The 15,819-nt window shown below is 41.9% G+C and overlaps 1 protein-coding gene and 1 long non-coding RNA gene across 11 annotated transcripts in view; one reads left to right on the top strand and one right to left on the bottom strand.

The window, feature by feature from the left end:
- The window catches only part of RNF11 (ring finger protein 11), a 31,361-nt gene extending 27,261 nt beyond the window's left edge, over positions 1-4,100 (bottom strand). Inside the window, exon 1 of the mRNA XM_027739430.2 lies at positions 3,538-4,100. Within this exon, the coding sequence (XP_027595231.1) occupies positions 3,538-3,660 (123 nt within the window). The 5' untranslated portion in view covers positions 3,661-4,100. The remainder of the gene's footprint in view (positions 1-3,537) is intronic.
- Positions 4,046-15,819, top strand: part of LOC120323123 — a 31,153-nt gene continuing 19,379 nt past the window's right edge. For 6 of the 10 annotated variants that reach the window (XR_005563300.1, XR_005563295.1, XR_005563303.1 and 3 more), the window contains exons 1-2: positions 4,046-9,930; positions 14,428-15,782. This is a non-coding gene — a long non-coding RNA (uncharacterized LOC120323123). The remainder of the gene's footprint in view (positions 9,931-14,427; positions 15,783-15,819) is intronic. The other 4 variants (XR_005563301.1, XR_005563297.1, XR_005563302.1 and 1 more) reach the window with 4 other exon arrangements.

Below are 15,819 nucleotides of genomic sequence, written 5' to 3'. Positions count from 1 at the left end.
CTCTCTATCTCTTCAGGTAAAGGGGTAAAAAATATATTATGAATCTATCTGCCACATCAACATATCAAATGTGCTTTTATGAGTTTAGTATCAACACCAAGAACTTGTGCTTATCTCTCATGCTGTCAACTTATTAATTTAGCAAGTGCTAAACATTTTTTTAGAAGACTGCGGTGTATTTTGTCCACAGTTTTAGAAACTTCGGGAGAAAAGATGTAAAGCATCTACTTTACTGTGTAAAAATTTCAAAATGTAATAAACTGGCAAATTATTTCCTGCAGCTATTAGGGAACAATTTAAGAACAGAAACCGGAGACAAGGATTAAGAAAAGGGACACATCTGTTCTGCAAAATAAAGCCTTTGAGAAGAACTACTAAAAGTAAGAGAAACTAGGAAAAAACATTAAACTTGTATGGAAAAACAGCAGAAGGCATATTGCCAACAGATGGTGAAGAACTCATACACTGAAAAGGAAAACAAACTTGAAAGCATACTCAATTTTGACGACTTGAGAAAAAATAAAACCAAAGCTAACTCTTTCCTAATCACAGATTCACTGGTTAAAAATGGAGCTGCATGTTCTTAGCACTTAGAAAAACAGTTGTAATTTTTGGGTTCTAAAATGGAGGCATTCAAAATTAGCAACCGTCTACGAAAATGTTGGTCCACTCTTGAAATCACTTCCTTTCCCCCCCACCATAAAAACACACTCTTTTTTTGGTGTGTTTTAATTATTTCCCATGTTAGCTGTTAAGCTCAATGCACTGGAAAATATCTGATGCATTAATGGGCCACTTTCTCATTAACTCAGACACCTGTTTAAAAAGATGCTTCCTCTCTGAGGCATTTCTGCTGTAGCTTATAACACGTACTGCCACAGAAACCAAGAGACAGGTATTGGCAGAGCCTCCAAAAAGAAGTTATTCCCCGTTATTCTGTGTATCCATACTGTCAGCCCAATCTTCTATCTCACTTTTGGAAGCAGGCATTTTACACAGCCAGTTCAACAGCACTCACTGATTAAAGAAATTTGACATGCAGTACTGAAATTATTATCGAGGGTGCATTTTGCAGCTGCAAATCAGCAGCTAAATAAAAATCATGGCAGGACGTGAAAAAGTATTTTAAATGTCAAAATAATACAGAAGTTAGTTACAAGAGACACAGAAGTCATCTTCTACAACTGTGTTTCTTCACTCAACAAGTCTCCTTTAGTTTGCAAACCCTGCAAGAGCTATTCAGGAAGTTGACACATCCTTGCTGCAAACCCAAGAGAAGCAAACATACCAGTTTTTAGTCCCTTCTAAATGATGTCCATTTTACAGCAGACTTTTCAGCAGCTAGCTTTAAAACTGTTCACCTTCCAGTTTCTTGAGGCTAGTTACCACAAGCAAGTTTTCAAGTTTGTTTTATACTCTTCCTTTCTTTCACTCCTAATGTCTATATATTATACACTAATTCTGGATAAGACACTGTAAAAGCACCAATTATCCAAAACAAGGACAGAACTCCTAAATTCCCATTTCTAACACTGAATCTAAGCTGCCACTTGAAAGTAAAAATGAGTGACCTATGGCCAGCACCACAGCAATGATGGAGCATCAGGAATTTTTCATATTTGGAGTTTTTGCACATCTTGTAAACAGTAAACAATTTAAAATCATAAATCCCCTCAAACTCAAAGTGCATGAAACACTGCATAATACTGTAGGTATTTTTTTTTCTTCTTTTTTTAAAAATCACTAACCATGGCAGTTCGAAATCTGTGGAAAGGGTACCTTTGGCTTTGACTGTGAGACACGAAATGCTACCTTTAAGGTAAAGCTTTAGGAACTGCTAGGATCAGTGGAGGAGCTTTCAAGACAGCCAGCAATGTCTGAGACAGCAAGTGCCTGTGGGCACATCACCTGATGCTACACAGCTCTATTCAAGTGAGGGAAGTTTTGCTATGAATACACTTACTCGAGAGTAGACACCTGTAGGTTCATTTATTTTACTCTTTATCGTGTTCTCAGTCAACCATCCACACTTATGAACAAGTTCTTCATCAAGAAAAAATTTTAAAGACCTCTGACGACAGAGGAAGATTCATTACCTACACTGACATCCACACAAGAAGGCCTGCATAAGGCATATGCTTGATTTGTGACTCTTACAAGAGCTAACAAATTGTTTTCAAAGGGAGAAAAAACCCCAAAAAACTCCATAAGTCTTCCTAGAATCACAGATATAAATGCAATAAATTGCACAAACTTTTTTATGCTGATTTGACAAAAATTCAATGCATTCCTAAACCTCATGGACAATTCAGGTGTAATTTAGAACCACATAAGCTTTAAAAAAAACTTATATCTGCCAGCAAGCACTTTTTATTCACTGGACTTCAGCAGCAGCAGTTTAGAAGAGAGAAAAAAATTCCTCACATCACAGAATTTATTCTAATATTCAGCACAAAACAAATAGGGACACACTGCCAAGACACACCAGTGCAGCTTCAGGGCACCAGCAAGGGCTGCTACATGTCGGGCTTCTCTTCAACACTTACGGGGCTCCTATCAGGGTGTAATTCTTGAACTTGCTGAAGTATCACGTCTGTCCGGCTAAATACTTCCTGCAATTTTGTTAATTATACATCAGGGTCTGCAACTACGGAGTGACTCCCATCCTAGAAAACGTACAGCTCCCGAGTCACCCCCCCAGAATTTACGTCTTGACTGTCGTTTCTATGGATTTCTCTGGAATGTGTGCTATTATCCCACACAGGAAAATACTTCTCAAAACTCGAACAGAATGTGCAGTTATATCACGGGATGGTTTTCATTTTTCAGCGCTGTAGACGGCTCGTTCAGGTCAATACACATTTCTGTAGGTGGAGATCAAAGGGAGCAGACAAGTGCAATCCCAAGTTCAGGTTCCCTCTCCGTGTCCATCCCTTCCAGGCGCTTTCACACCAACGCCATCCCCCCTCCACATCAGCGTTACCCTCAGCTGTCAGCAAAGCAGATACCCGGCCTTTCTCTTCTTTCTCCCTGATTCGTCACTAAGATGTAAATTAACAGATTCTCTCTGAGACAAAAAAAAAACCCGAACAATGGGAAACACTTCCCCTCCCGTGCTCCACAGGACGGAGGGAAACAAGATCCCCGGCGCTGGGGGAGTGAGTTACTGGGGATCAGATGCAGCTAAAAATACGGGAGCGGAGCGAGCGGGCCCGGACAAAGCCCGGGCAGGGCCCGCGGTCCCGTCCCCGGGCGTCCCCCGCGCCAGACGGTGATGTCACCGCCGGCGGCAACAAAGGACGCGGCCCCGGCCGGGCGGCCCCTGCCCTGCGCCTCCCGCCCGCCCGGAGCGGCCGGAGCGGCCGAGACAAAGCGCCTTCCCCCGCGCTACGTGCGGGCGGAAAGGGAGAGGTTCGGGCCGCCCAGCGCTGGAGGGGAGGCGGCGGGGAGACGACGGCCCCGCCGCGCCGCGGTCCGGCCCCCGCCGGGGGAGAGCGGCCCCGCGCCCCCCGCCGTGCCCCGGCACCCCTGCCCTACCTGATATGGCGGCGGCGGCTCCTGATCCGGCTCAGCCCCGTCCCCGTAGCTGGCTCGGTCCGACTGGGACTCGTGGAGCAGCGAGATGTCATCCGAGGTGGGGGACTTGAGGCAGTTCCCCATCTTCCCCCGGGGAGCGCGGCCCCCCCTCCGCCTCCCCCCGCGCCGGCGGCGGCGGATCCGCGCCCTCAGCCTCCCCGCCGCAGCGCACAGCCCGCAGCCGCCCCGCCGGGGAGGCTCATGCCAGCCCCGGCCCTAAGCGGCTTAGCAGCACCGCTCGGCCGCCTCCCGCTCCGCTCCGCAGCCGCCCCGACCCCCGAGCCGGGGGGGCGGCAGGACGGGCCTCCCACCCCCCGTGGGGCAGCGGGCTCCAGAGGGTCCGCCCGCCCCGCGACAGCTCGGCGCGGTTCTGCTTCCCGGTCACCAGCTCCCTGCGCACTGGGCTTTGTCGCACGGGCCGCCCTGGCTCCTCCTCTCACCCCTCCCCGCCGGGCCCCGGGAGCAGCCGCGGGGCCCCCGCTCCGCTCCGCTCCGCGCCCCCCGCCCGGCCCCCGGCGGGGACAGCCCTGCCCGCCCCCGGCGGGACGAGGCGGGAGGGAAGTGAGGGAACCCGGCCGCCCGCTGGGCTCCCCCGGCCCCAAAATGGTGGGAGCCGCTTCGCCCCGCCCCCGAGCGCGGTGTTTGTTTGTGTTCCGGCCATGGCGGAGCCAGCGGCCGCTCGGGCCCGGCGGGACGGGACAGGACGGGAAAACACAGGACAAGGCGGAGCGGGGCGGCTCCTCCGTGGCGGCCGCGGGGACCTCCCGCACCACCCGGCCCGCCCCGGCTGGGGGTGGGCTGTGCGAGGCCGAGGGACCTTCCCAAGGGTTCCCCCGCGAGTGGGTTCTCGGGCAGGGAATCCCTGTGCTGATCGCTGGCGTGACCCCAGTGGGCACAGGCCAGTGTAGGGACAGGGCACTGAGCCCCAGTGTGGAGCAAAACCAGCGGCTGTCACTTGTCTCGCTTTTACGTTTCTAGAGGCTTTTTACGTGATTAGCAGATACTAATATAAACCATGTATTTAGCTCCTTTTCTTTCTGAAAAAATGTATTCACACTTGCATATAAATATAGGTAAGTACAGATAAATGCACGTTTCAGGAAAGCGAATGCCCCTATGTCACTGTTGGTGTGCCAGCCCTGACCCACACAGAGGGGAATGGCACTGCCTTACAGGATGATCCTATAAATGTTCTTTCCAGCTTTATCATCTGTGATGGTTCTTCAAAATCCTTCTTTGGCTTCCAGATCCATGCCATGGGAAATATTTTAAAATCCGTTTTTTAAACTGAAGTATTTTTTAAAGTGAAGCAAATTTGGTACAGACCAGCTGGAAGGTTCTGTCTGTAAAGCTGTACCGTGTGGCTGCTTCTTATCAGCAAGTTCTCTGCTGATACAGGTCAGCCCTGCTTTGCACCAGACCTCCTGTCTGGGTCAGAGTATCTACTCACAGTGATGAGTTTGGCTCCACAATCTTTGCTGGTGGACGTCAGTCTGGGAACAGACTTTTTGCTGATTACCCATATAAGTTCTTTCTTGGAGATTTCATTTTCTTGCTGCTTAGGGAGTTTTGTTTTGCTGCTTATCAACGGATTAGCTAAACAACCACAGTGCAAAATCTGTCATTGCTGCCATTTATGGTGTTCCAACACAGTTTCAGGCTTTTCTAGGAAACTGAAACTGAAAATGGTGCAGGAATTGTGAGTGTTGCTCAAGATAAAGAGGCTTTGCAATGGCGCGTTGCTGTAAATAATGACTGTTTTACATTACTTGCTCATTTGCGTGTTTATCCTATGAGTCTGCTGGCTTGGTTTAACAGAATTGGGCAAGCAGTTGTTGGAGAGGATTCAGCCTCACCCAGTCCTGGTTTCAAGGTTAAGGCAATGTCAGAAGTGTTTGCTGTGAGAACCTGGTGGTGAAAATCCAGTGCTATTTTCAGTTGTATTTTCAGTTGGTATTTTCAGTTGTGCAGTGGCAACATTGGGAATGAGATTATGGGCCACTAGAAAGACTTCTTTATTTCAGATGACATTTCATATTTTGTTCTCTCTGTGAGGCTTTGGCCTGTGTCATTGGTGTAGCTCAGTGTAGACCACAGGCATGTGCCCCACTGTGGCTTGGAGTCCTGATCTGAGGAGGTCCTGTGGGAGCATATGGTGCCTCCCTGCTGGCTGACATGCCGAGATTTCCTTTCTTTGGAAACCAGAGTGCAAACATAGGTCCCTGGTCTCATCCAAATACACAGTCAGGACATAGATGGGATATGCTCTGGGTCCCATGGTATAGACGTTGCATTTATTTACCTTGAGGCAGATCTCCAAAAGGAATAACTGCTAAACCCAGTTAAAACTTTCCCATTGGTAGGTACAGGCTGTTCACTCGAAATCTGGGCACGTTTAAAAAATGCAGACTTGTTAAATGCCAGAAGAGATCTTCTTTTCATGGCGGATTCACAGAGACCAAGGAGGAAGCAGCAGTTCACATTTGTCTTTGCAATACAACAGACTGCACCTGTGAGAGCTCTGAATGAGAAAGAGCTACTACCAGTCATGCCTGGATTCTTGGAAGCAGGGATGGTTGAAGCCACTGGTTTTCTAGGCCGTTCACTCCTGTTATGTCAGGTAGGTTGTTAATAATGGCTTTGCATCACCAGCTCAAAAGTTGTACAGCTATCCAGAAAATGGAAAATGGAAACATTCTTGCATTCAAAAATGTTGTTTTTAAATATCCCTGCGTATGCTATGGTGTGGCTGTGAGCCTACTCCTTTTGATACCCTCTTTTGCAGGCTGGGGACAAGAAAGCAGCTGAAGAGCTTGTCAAGGTAGAGTTCAGTTGTCCTTATTGCTCAATAAGCTGTTGATGGGAGTCTTTTGTCCAGAGAACACATGAGATGTTTTCACCATTCCTGAGTTGAAGGAGATTGAACAGACCTGGCAGACTTCACTGTACCTGCTCTTTGTAGATAATATTGGTAAGCACAGAGGCTGTTTAGAAGGATCTGCTTTTGTGGAAACAGATACAGATCCTTGCATGTGCAGAACAGTAGAGGTGACTGTGGACCAAACAGAGTATAGGCCAAACCAAAACAGATCCTGGTTTATGAGCTGTCCACGCTGCAGGAGGTCCTTGTTCCATACAGATTTGGAAGCTCACAAGTAGTCTTTATGGTTGTTTTTTATCAGAGGATGTGATTTATGAGCACAGTTTCCTTGTTCTGGCGGAACCATGGGACAGTTTAACTGATTGCTTCAGTTCTCTCTGGTTTTTACTTCCTCTCCTTAGTTTGGGGAACAAGTAGTTATCAGACTGGGGTTTCTAGAGCCATAATATGATCCTATAAAGAAGGAAAGATTCATGTAGTGGTGAAGGGCTGCATAGATACTACACGTAGAAAAGATGAAGGCAAATACAAAAATTTGTGTCAAACTAATATCAACCTGGCAACCTAAGTCAATGAAACTTTTTCTCACCTGTAAACATTTAAACAGTTGGCTGTAATCTGTTGTCAGAATAGAAATGGGGATAGTCTGAAATTTGCCAGGGTACAGAGTTCATGTTCTGGCACATCTCGATATGACCATGTCACGCATAGGTCAGTTGTAACCACTTTTTGGCAGCCAGCGTCTTCTAAGTGAAATCTATTTTTCAAAACAAAATGGAAATTCAAGAAAAATGTTTTTAAAGTATGCAGGCAAAGTTTGTTTTATTTTGTAGGTTTTTGATATGAGGAGAGACAAGTTATATAACGCTGTATTCCTAAGGCTTGTATGAGCTAGCCAGAGATGAGGAACTATCTTACTAAGAAATCCCTTTCGAGTTAAAAATCTAAAATCCACTGAGAACGTAAAACCCCAATAGTTTCTCTGCAAAACTGACATCATAAATTGCCTAATTTATAGATAAAAGACCATTTAATGACATCATTTTACATGATCCATGGTCATGTTATTGTTGGACAACATTTTGGATATATTTAATGTGTCATGCTCAGTAAAAGTTTTTGAAAGACCTTTTCTGTCTTCAGCATGGAAAAGTTTTTTCACTTCTTTTCCATCAAGCTTATTTTCCTGGCACTTATAGTCTCTTATTATGTCTTATCTTTCTTCTGGATAAGATTGTTTTCCCAATTCATATACAGAAGCCCAGTTAACTTCTGAGTGATCTCTCCATGCCATAGTACCCAGAGGTTCAGAGATAGCTCTGTTTGCTCAGGTAATGTTAGTGGGACACAGTACTATTTTAAAACCTTTTTCTGGAAAAAAAAAGACCTTGTATACCTCTGAAGAATGGAATTAAATCACATTCTTTTATTATATATGTGAATCAGGTTATGGGAATGATGGAATTAATTTATCTTATTATAAAGAACATAGCATCTTCTAAAATACACATGATTGTTTTTAGTTTTGTTCATTTTAGCTGAACCATAGAGCCATTTCTCAGTATATATTACAACTGTATATTGTTTTCTGCGGGAGAATGATTGCAGCTCTAGAAAGCAATTATGGAACTAATATATTTCCCTGAAATGCATGTTGTGATGCAGGATTTTGCTCATGTTTCTGAAAATTACTTAAACTTCTGCTTAAATTATCCTGGTATCACAAGTACCACTTAAATTAATTTATCCTGAAGATACTATATTGGTAAGGATAAGTTTTCCATTATTGGCAAAAATAACTTGCCTTCCATAGTAACTCTTTTGCCCAGATCCAGCATGTTTTTTTTCAGCAAGGAGTATAATGCCTAGCTATTGTGTGCACTGGGGCACCTACACTGTATGTCACAAAGAAGAAAAAGGACATGTATTTTGGCACTAAAAAAACCCAAACAACAAAGCAAACAGTTATCATAAAAAAGTAACCTCTTCAAACAAATCCTGTGTCACTCAGCTTCCTGGTGAATTCTGTGTAGGAGTTCATTTTCCTTTTTCTCTGTGTACCGTGTGTTACCACAGTCTCAACTTCAAGAATGATCAGAGACCTATAAAACATGATCTAAGAGGAAAGGCTGAAAGAATTGGGGTTGTTTAGTTTAAAGAAAATGAAAGTATTGGGAAAAACAGTAATGATCTTCCAAAATGTAAAATGTTTCTCTGCAGAGAGAAGGAAAAAGTATTTCTTTATGTTCAGTGAGTCTAGGGCAAGAGGTGATGGAACTGGAGTAGGAAATTTAAGGTAGACATTAGGAAATTATTTCAAACTGCAAAAGTAGTTTGGCACTGAAAATGATTATCTGGGAATCTCATTTACTGAAGGCTTTGAAAGGCTGATTAGGTCACATGTTTCAGGAATGGTTTTAGTTGCAGTAGATTATGTGGAGATAACCCCAAAAGGTTCCTGGCTGGTTTACAGTGTTTTGTTTCTCTCAGGTGATTTACAACAGATGCTTTATTGCTGTGTTGTTTTGATTCTCACTCTTTCTTATGCCCTTAGAAAATGCCAGTAAGAAAAAATTAGGTAAAAAATCGGGAAAATGGAATGGATGGTGACATTTCCAATAGCAGAATACTAAGAAATCACAAGCTCTGCAGGATAACTGTTGTGTTTGAGCCGGTGTGTGACTTGCTGACATGTCCTCCTGACAGGCTTTGGGACTGGCATTCAGCAAGTAGTGGATAGTCAATACACAGAAATCTGTGGCTTAACTAATCTTTTAAATTTTAATTTATTTTTAAATTTTATTTGAAGTGTTGGTCTGTCTTCACTTTTTGCTGTGTGTAAGTACTTCCTGAACCTGCAAGGAGCAAGCTCTAGCCAGAGTTCACCAGTGGCCAGTTTGTTAGTCATCAGGTACTGCCACTGCAGCTTCAGGGATATTCTGCCCAAGGTGTGGTAAAAGATAGATATTTGAAGTAGCAGGTCTAAAAGCCAGAATTACCTCAACTGCTGAGAGGTATGAAGTTGAACATGATACCGTTTCATCCGAATTTGACATTTGTCTTTGAGAATGTTTATTCCTCACAAGGCCTTCAGGTTGCTGCAACAGTAAGGTAGTACCCAAAATTCTTGTATCTCTTTGAAGCAGAATTGGAGAATTTATCCCTTGTCCAAGTTGAATATATATTCTGCTGCACAACTTAAAACACCTCTTGTTCACCTTCTCCTAAGTCTTCCTGTTTCTCTGATTTTCACCATTTTTCCTGTAGCCTAAAATCTGTTTTCTATCTGTAAGTAGCTGCTATAGATCTTCTGCAATAACAGAGTGATCAAATGAGGCATGGAAGGATTCATGAGAACCTATGGAGTGTGACCCTCTGGCAGACAACTCTGTCCAGCCCAAGATCATCTACATCTTCATCATTCCTTGACAGAAAACCGTTGAAACTGTTTGGATACTGAATGATGGCTACAGGTACTGTGTTCTAATCCCTTCCAGTTTCACATTTTCTCCTCATATGTAAGCTTGCTACAAGTCAAACTCTTCATTATGTGTCCTGTTGGTATTATTACAGAAATTTTAAATCCCTGAAGACTGTTATGGTGCTTTGTTTCAGTCTTTCCTTATGGATCATGATTTGTAAATCTCCCATATGTTTCAAGAGTCCTGCAGACTCTTTCTTTGGTCCACTTTTCCAGTAAGTGTGGCATCCCAAGCTGGGCAGAGTATTCCAGTTAAAACCTCAGCATTGAGTAAAGAGAGTATTATTTAGTGTGTGCAAAAAGGCCGTTTATCAAACTTAGTGTCCTTCCTTTTTCATAATACATCATTGACTGCAGTTTGGAGAGCCTGTCACTCCCTATCCTTCTCTGTGTAATTCCTGCCTACTCAGATTTTCTTATTTTATGCTTCTCCAGATGATTATTCTGAAGGGTGCTGTTTTGTACTTCCTGTTGAAAGTCTGGTCTGTGACAGCTTAGGCAGCTGAATTGCAGCAGACAAGTTACTGGAGACTGAACAGAAGGAATGTGAGAAGGAACCATTGAAGATTTTGTACTAAAAGTATTAGGTGACTGTGAATGACTGCCTCTGGGAAATCAGCTTTACCTTCTGGCCAGAAATGTTTCTTCTTCTTAACATTCAGTTTTATTTTTTCATTAATCTGTGTGGGTACAGCCTCCTCTGGGAGGGACAGGCTGGAAATTTGTACCAGTGTTTGCTTTTGCATGCCCAAACACTTCTGTGGTTTGATGGAATACTGTCTTTCCTGCAAAAAATTCTAGAAAACAACTACATCATGCAGAAAACAGGAATGATCATAAATTAAGTCTGCCTGATGTCTCTAATACTATGACAAGGAATACAAGAAGGTAATTGTGCAATCTCTTAGTCTGTCCTGGTTTTGGTTGGGAGATTCCTATAAGACATTAAAATCTTGATTGTTTACTTACATGACAAAAGAGGAAAGAGGCCTTTTTTTAAACATACTGTTTAAACAAACACTTCCCACACAGTGAAACAAGACAGCTGAAGGTAATGTAAGTCTATTACTATTTTTTTAATGTTTCAAAATTTTTGTGTCTAAGAATATTTTTCTTTTAATTTATTTTGAAGGGCATGCCTACAGTTAGTTAACAGCAAACTGTTCCCTCTTTCAGTTTATAGGAAGTTTATAGAAATTACACACTCTGTGGAGCTACTTTCTTTAACTTTCATTTGGAAGTGTTATCATCTTAACAGAGGACTTGCACACTGGTTTAGAAATTCAACTGTTAGGCTATATATTGACTTAGAAAACATCTCAAAGCCACATGCACTTCATTTGGTGTTTTGGTCTGTGTACAATTCCACAAAACCTCGTGTAGGTGTAGGTGACCACACAGAATCAGTGCCAGCCACGGGCTGATTGTAATGTGCATATTGCCTCTGACTTATAAGCTGTACACCAGTACAGTGCAAGGGTTAGGGGCAAGATAAAATCACTTGCTGCTGTTTTGATTTCCTGAGGGATTATCGTTTTTACACAAGAAATGAGGAGTGCAGTTCCTTTTGTGAGGACCATTCCTGTGCCAAAATTTGAAAATATGTTCTTGTCAACTGTGATGCCATTCATAGCTTTTACATCCGAATCTTAAATTTGGATACAAAGATCTCTGTTGTAGAAGCCCCATCTTGTGGACAACCAGTCAATGACTACTTCAGCACAACAGAGTCGAAATACTTAGGAAATCTGAAGATATTTTGGTGGTCTTTGCAATAAACTGGAGAGTCTTCATATTTCTGGACAATATGGAAACTTCACTCACAAGTAGAAATCAGCGTATGCTTTTTGAAGGCTATTTCCACAGGAACAAAACATGAATTACAGAGAGGTGAAAAATAGGGATGGAAACAAGGATATTGTCCCCAGAACTCAGTATGATTCAGCTAAAACACTAACAAGCCTGAATCCTGCCTTGAACTCACAGAATTGTGTCCTATATTATTTGTGTAGCATAAATGAGTCTTTGGGTAGCAAAATCATATAAAGGCAGAAAGGCATTCTTTGAAAAAACTTGTGGAGAGAGAAGAAAATAGCAAAGTATGAATGAAAGCTGACTCTGGAAACCTTGGAAATATCCTTGAGGAGATAGTTTGTTCCAGCACAAAGTAATGGAAAAGGTCAAGCAGCTCCAGACTCAATGAGCCAACATACTTGGTAGGCAGAGTGTTAGGGAAGTAAAAAGAGTGTGAAAACAAGCCTGTGTTAAAAGCTGTTTTCAAGTTTCAGTATGACATTAAACATCTTTTTGTCACTCTGAAGATACAGTTTTCTGTTTCTTCTATATGAAGAAAACAGGAACCTATATGATAGTTTTCCATTTAGTAAATAGGGCTGTAATGAAGTAGCCAGAAATTGTAGCGACATCTAGGGAAGGGTTGGGAGAAGTGCCTCCCTGCTGAAACACCTCCAGCTGAAAATGCAACCACTTCTTCTGTGAAGGCAATGTACCCAGGGAATGTTGGTTGGAGTGGCTTACTTGGAAGGGATGAGGAGAGTAAAAAGGATTAAGGTGTGTGAATAGGGTGCTGTACCAGCCCTTTGTTGGGAGGAGAACAGAGGTTGCTATTCCTACAAATGGATGTCTGACTAAGCATGGAGATCAAAAAAGAGACAAAAGTTTGTGATCTGGACATGACAAAGCCAGGAAATAATAGTCTGAATTTTATTACTTAAAATTATCTGTAGAAGTGAATGCACATCTGCCATGTTAGACTTCAAGTTTAAAATAACTGTTTACTTCATATTGAATCGAAATACTTAGATTTTCGTCCTTCAATAGTCTGGGAATTTTATACAGACAACTCTTTTTTAACATATATAGATCAAAAAAAGTCACTGTTACTGACTTTTAACATATATAGATCAAAAAAAGTCAGTACTTAGTCACTGTTAGTCAGCGTTCCTAATAAATTAACAGATAAAATTATGAATGCATATTACCAACATATTATTAAAAATTTACAGAAATGTCTGTGGATGCTGAGGAGTTCCTGACTGACTCTTTTTGTTTCTCATAGCAATCCAAAGCCTCTTTTGGAATAGAATTCTACATTTTTGGTGAAGGACATCTTTGAGGAATTGTGTGAGCTAGGGCGAAACCTTTGAGAAAAATGCGTATTCCCAGCTTTTACCTCAGTCTGCTCCTTAGGGAAGAGAATATTAGAACTTCTGCGATATGGAGGACTAAAATTTTACCTCAGAGCAAATTCTTCTGGGACCAGCATGTGCAGTCAAAATCAAAATCTTTTTTAGTGTGTAGCCATGAAAGGAGTTTTGCGTCTCCTTTTCATGGAAGTTGTTTCTTCCTTGAGAGACAGGGAACAGCAGAGGGTAGTTCACCCCTCAAGGGAAGAGCATATGAAGTGGGAACAGCTACTTAGAATTCCCTGCACTTAAATAATGAAGCACAAACAATTCAACTATAGGAGTACAGACAGATATTAGTATGGTGTGAAATCTAGAGGAGAAGCTGTAGCCTGGGAAAAGAAAATGAATATGTAAAGCTTGTAATAAAATGGTGTTGGAAAGCAAGGATTTATTCCAGTGAGGGAATAATGATTGCTCAGAATCCCTGCTCCACCAAGTGAGTTCCTTGTAGTACAGAGACAGGACAAGCTTTGGTATAAAGGACAAACAATTGCCTTATTCTGAGCAGAAAGCTCTAGAAAAAGCCAGTGTTGGTAAAAGCAGAAGTCTCTGGAGGAGTATAAGACAAGGGCAAACATTGAGTGATACTTTTTATAGTGGATTGTATTAAAAATTATAGTTGTTTGTATATGCCTATATGAAGAGGAGACTGATCACATCATGAAGAGTAATCCATTGTACAACTAATATGTAGGATAAAATGTTCAGTTGCAGTGCATCATAAAGAGAGGAGTTAATTGCTGAAAGTTGCAGAGTAATATGAATCTCTTGTACTAATAGATTTTATCAAGAAAATACAGCAGGACTGGAAACTCCAAATTTAAGTGTACACCTGCAGTAATCCACTGTCAGAAGAATTGTGTAGGTGTATAAAATTGATTTGAAAGGGAATGAAGAGGTGTGACTTGTGAATTGCTACTTTTTAAAGATAAAAAATTAGTGCACAAGTAGGTCATATTAAAAAAAGAAAGTAACTTTTAATCCTTCTTATGCACATTTTCAAGGTGTTTTCTTTTGTTGCCTCTAGCCTTTCTGCTATTTTAAATATTCTCATATTAAATTTTTATTGATATAAAAATGTTAAAATATATAGTAATAATACTGATATATCAAGTGATTTAGCATTAAAAAAGATGAATTTTCAGTGGCCTTTTGAAAACAAGGCTTGATGTGTTATGTAATTACAAAATATATGCAGTTGAACCTTGAGCACTTGTGTTTGTAATGTATGAAAGTGTTCTTTTAAAGCTGTGTCTGCTTTGTGTCCCTTCCTCTTCCAGCCCAGTCCCTTCCTCTGGAGCTGTGGTGGTGCCACATTGCATCGGTCACCAGCATAGGATCCACTTCCCCAGGGATGGATCCCTGTCCTTGAACCTTAACAGATCAATGAGGTAAGGAGAAGGAAAGGCCTCTGCCATCATCAAAGACAACTCCAGACTCTTCCGAGTCTTGTCCAAAAGCTTCAGTAATTTACAGTTCCTTATGGTAAGACACTTTTTCTGGTATTAACGTCATGGGCATTTTAAAGTGTTATCAGACAGTAATTACTATCACAACTTTTAATTCTGTGTTTCTGTTTCAAATTTTCCTCAGTTCTATCAGAACCAAAAGTTAATGCCCGTTGGCTAATTTCCAGTGCATGCTTCCACAGAACAACTGCTGCCTTTAACTGGTGGAGAGATCAAGGCTTGAACTGACAAAAGACATCTGTATTTTGGAAAACAAATTAATGTTTATGTTTTAATTTATAAGTTCCTGGCTCTTTTATGGTTCCTGTTTTTCAAGTAACGTCTCTTTGGATCCCTAGCTGATGGAGAGTCAAAATGGAAAAGGCCCATGAGAGAATTATCACAATAGAACATCTGGTCTGCATTGGAAAAAGCTGAGAAAGATATTCAACATCTCTGAGACCAAGAGGCAGCTATGAGGCAGTTTGGAAAGTCAGTCTATGAAAAATCGTGCAGGTTGTGGCCACCTGGGCCAATCTAGTGTTGTTTTGGGAAGAGCTACTCTGCTTCCTTGCATCTGAATTTTAATGTCACTTCAGCACGGATATGTGAGAACTGGGAGTGGTATGAAAGGTGTTTGCTTTTCATAATGTTAATCTGAGTCCCAGCATTGTCCTAATTATATTGTGGGTTTTTGCCAGTCTCCTAAGTTTTCTTTTGAGCATGTAGGCTGGAGTCAAAAGGCTTTCCCAGGGTTTTGGCATAGCTTTATAGGAAAATGGATGGAAATTACTTTGTATATTTTTGGAAGAATATTTTGCATCCTGCTTTAAACTGTTCCAGAAGGTGAAAGGACGTTAGCTAGACTGTGTATTGGCTCGTGTACTGGTATGTCACTAATGGCAAGGAGTTTTGCTTCACCTAATTGTTCCTGTTTTCTGCAGCCACAGACTATGAGAAATGCAAAGAAATAATGAGCCAACCAGGGCAATAAAGGCACTACTGGATTCAGAGGGAACAAACTCCTTCCACCACATGAAACTTTCGTCTTTTAAGTCATCATAGCTCATGCAGAACAGAAACAATTTGACATGTATAACAAGAAACACTGCAATTGTTTGCCAAACAAAGACTTATACTGCAGATGGAAGAACTGATGAAAATTGTTTATAGATGGGGAACTAAATGTAGATTTTTCAAGAACAAGGTTGCTCTCTTCCTTGC

The sequence above is a fragment of the Pipra filicauda genome, unplaced genomic scaffold (genome assembly GCF_003945595.2).
Source record: "Pipra filicauda isolate LSUMZ 115617 unplaced genomic scaffold, ASM394559v2 scaffold19_size4547281_pilon, whole genome shotgun sequence".
In the NCBI taxonomy this organism is placed as follows: domain Eukaryota; kingdom Metazoa; phylum Chordata; class Aves; order Passeriformes; family Pipridae; genus Pipra; species Pipra filicauda.
The sequence above is the reverse complement of the archived record's forward strand: the minus strand, read 5'-3'. Positions and strand labels throughout refer to the sequence as shown.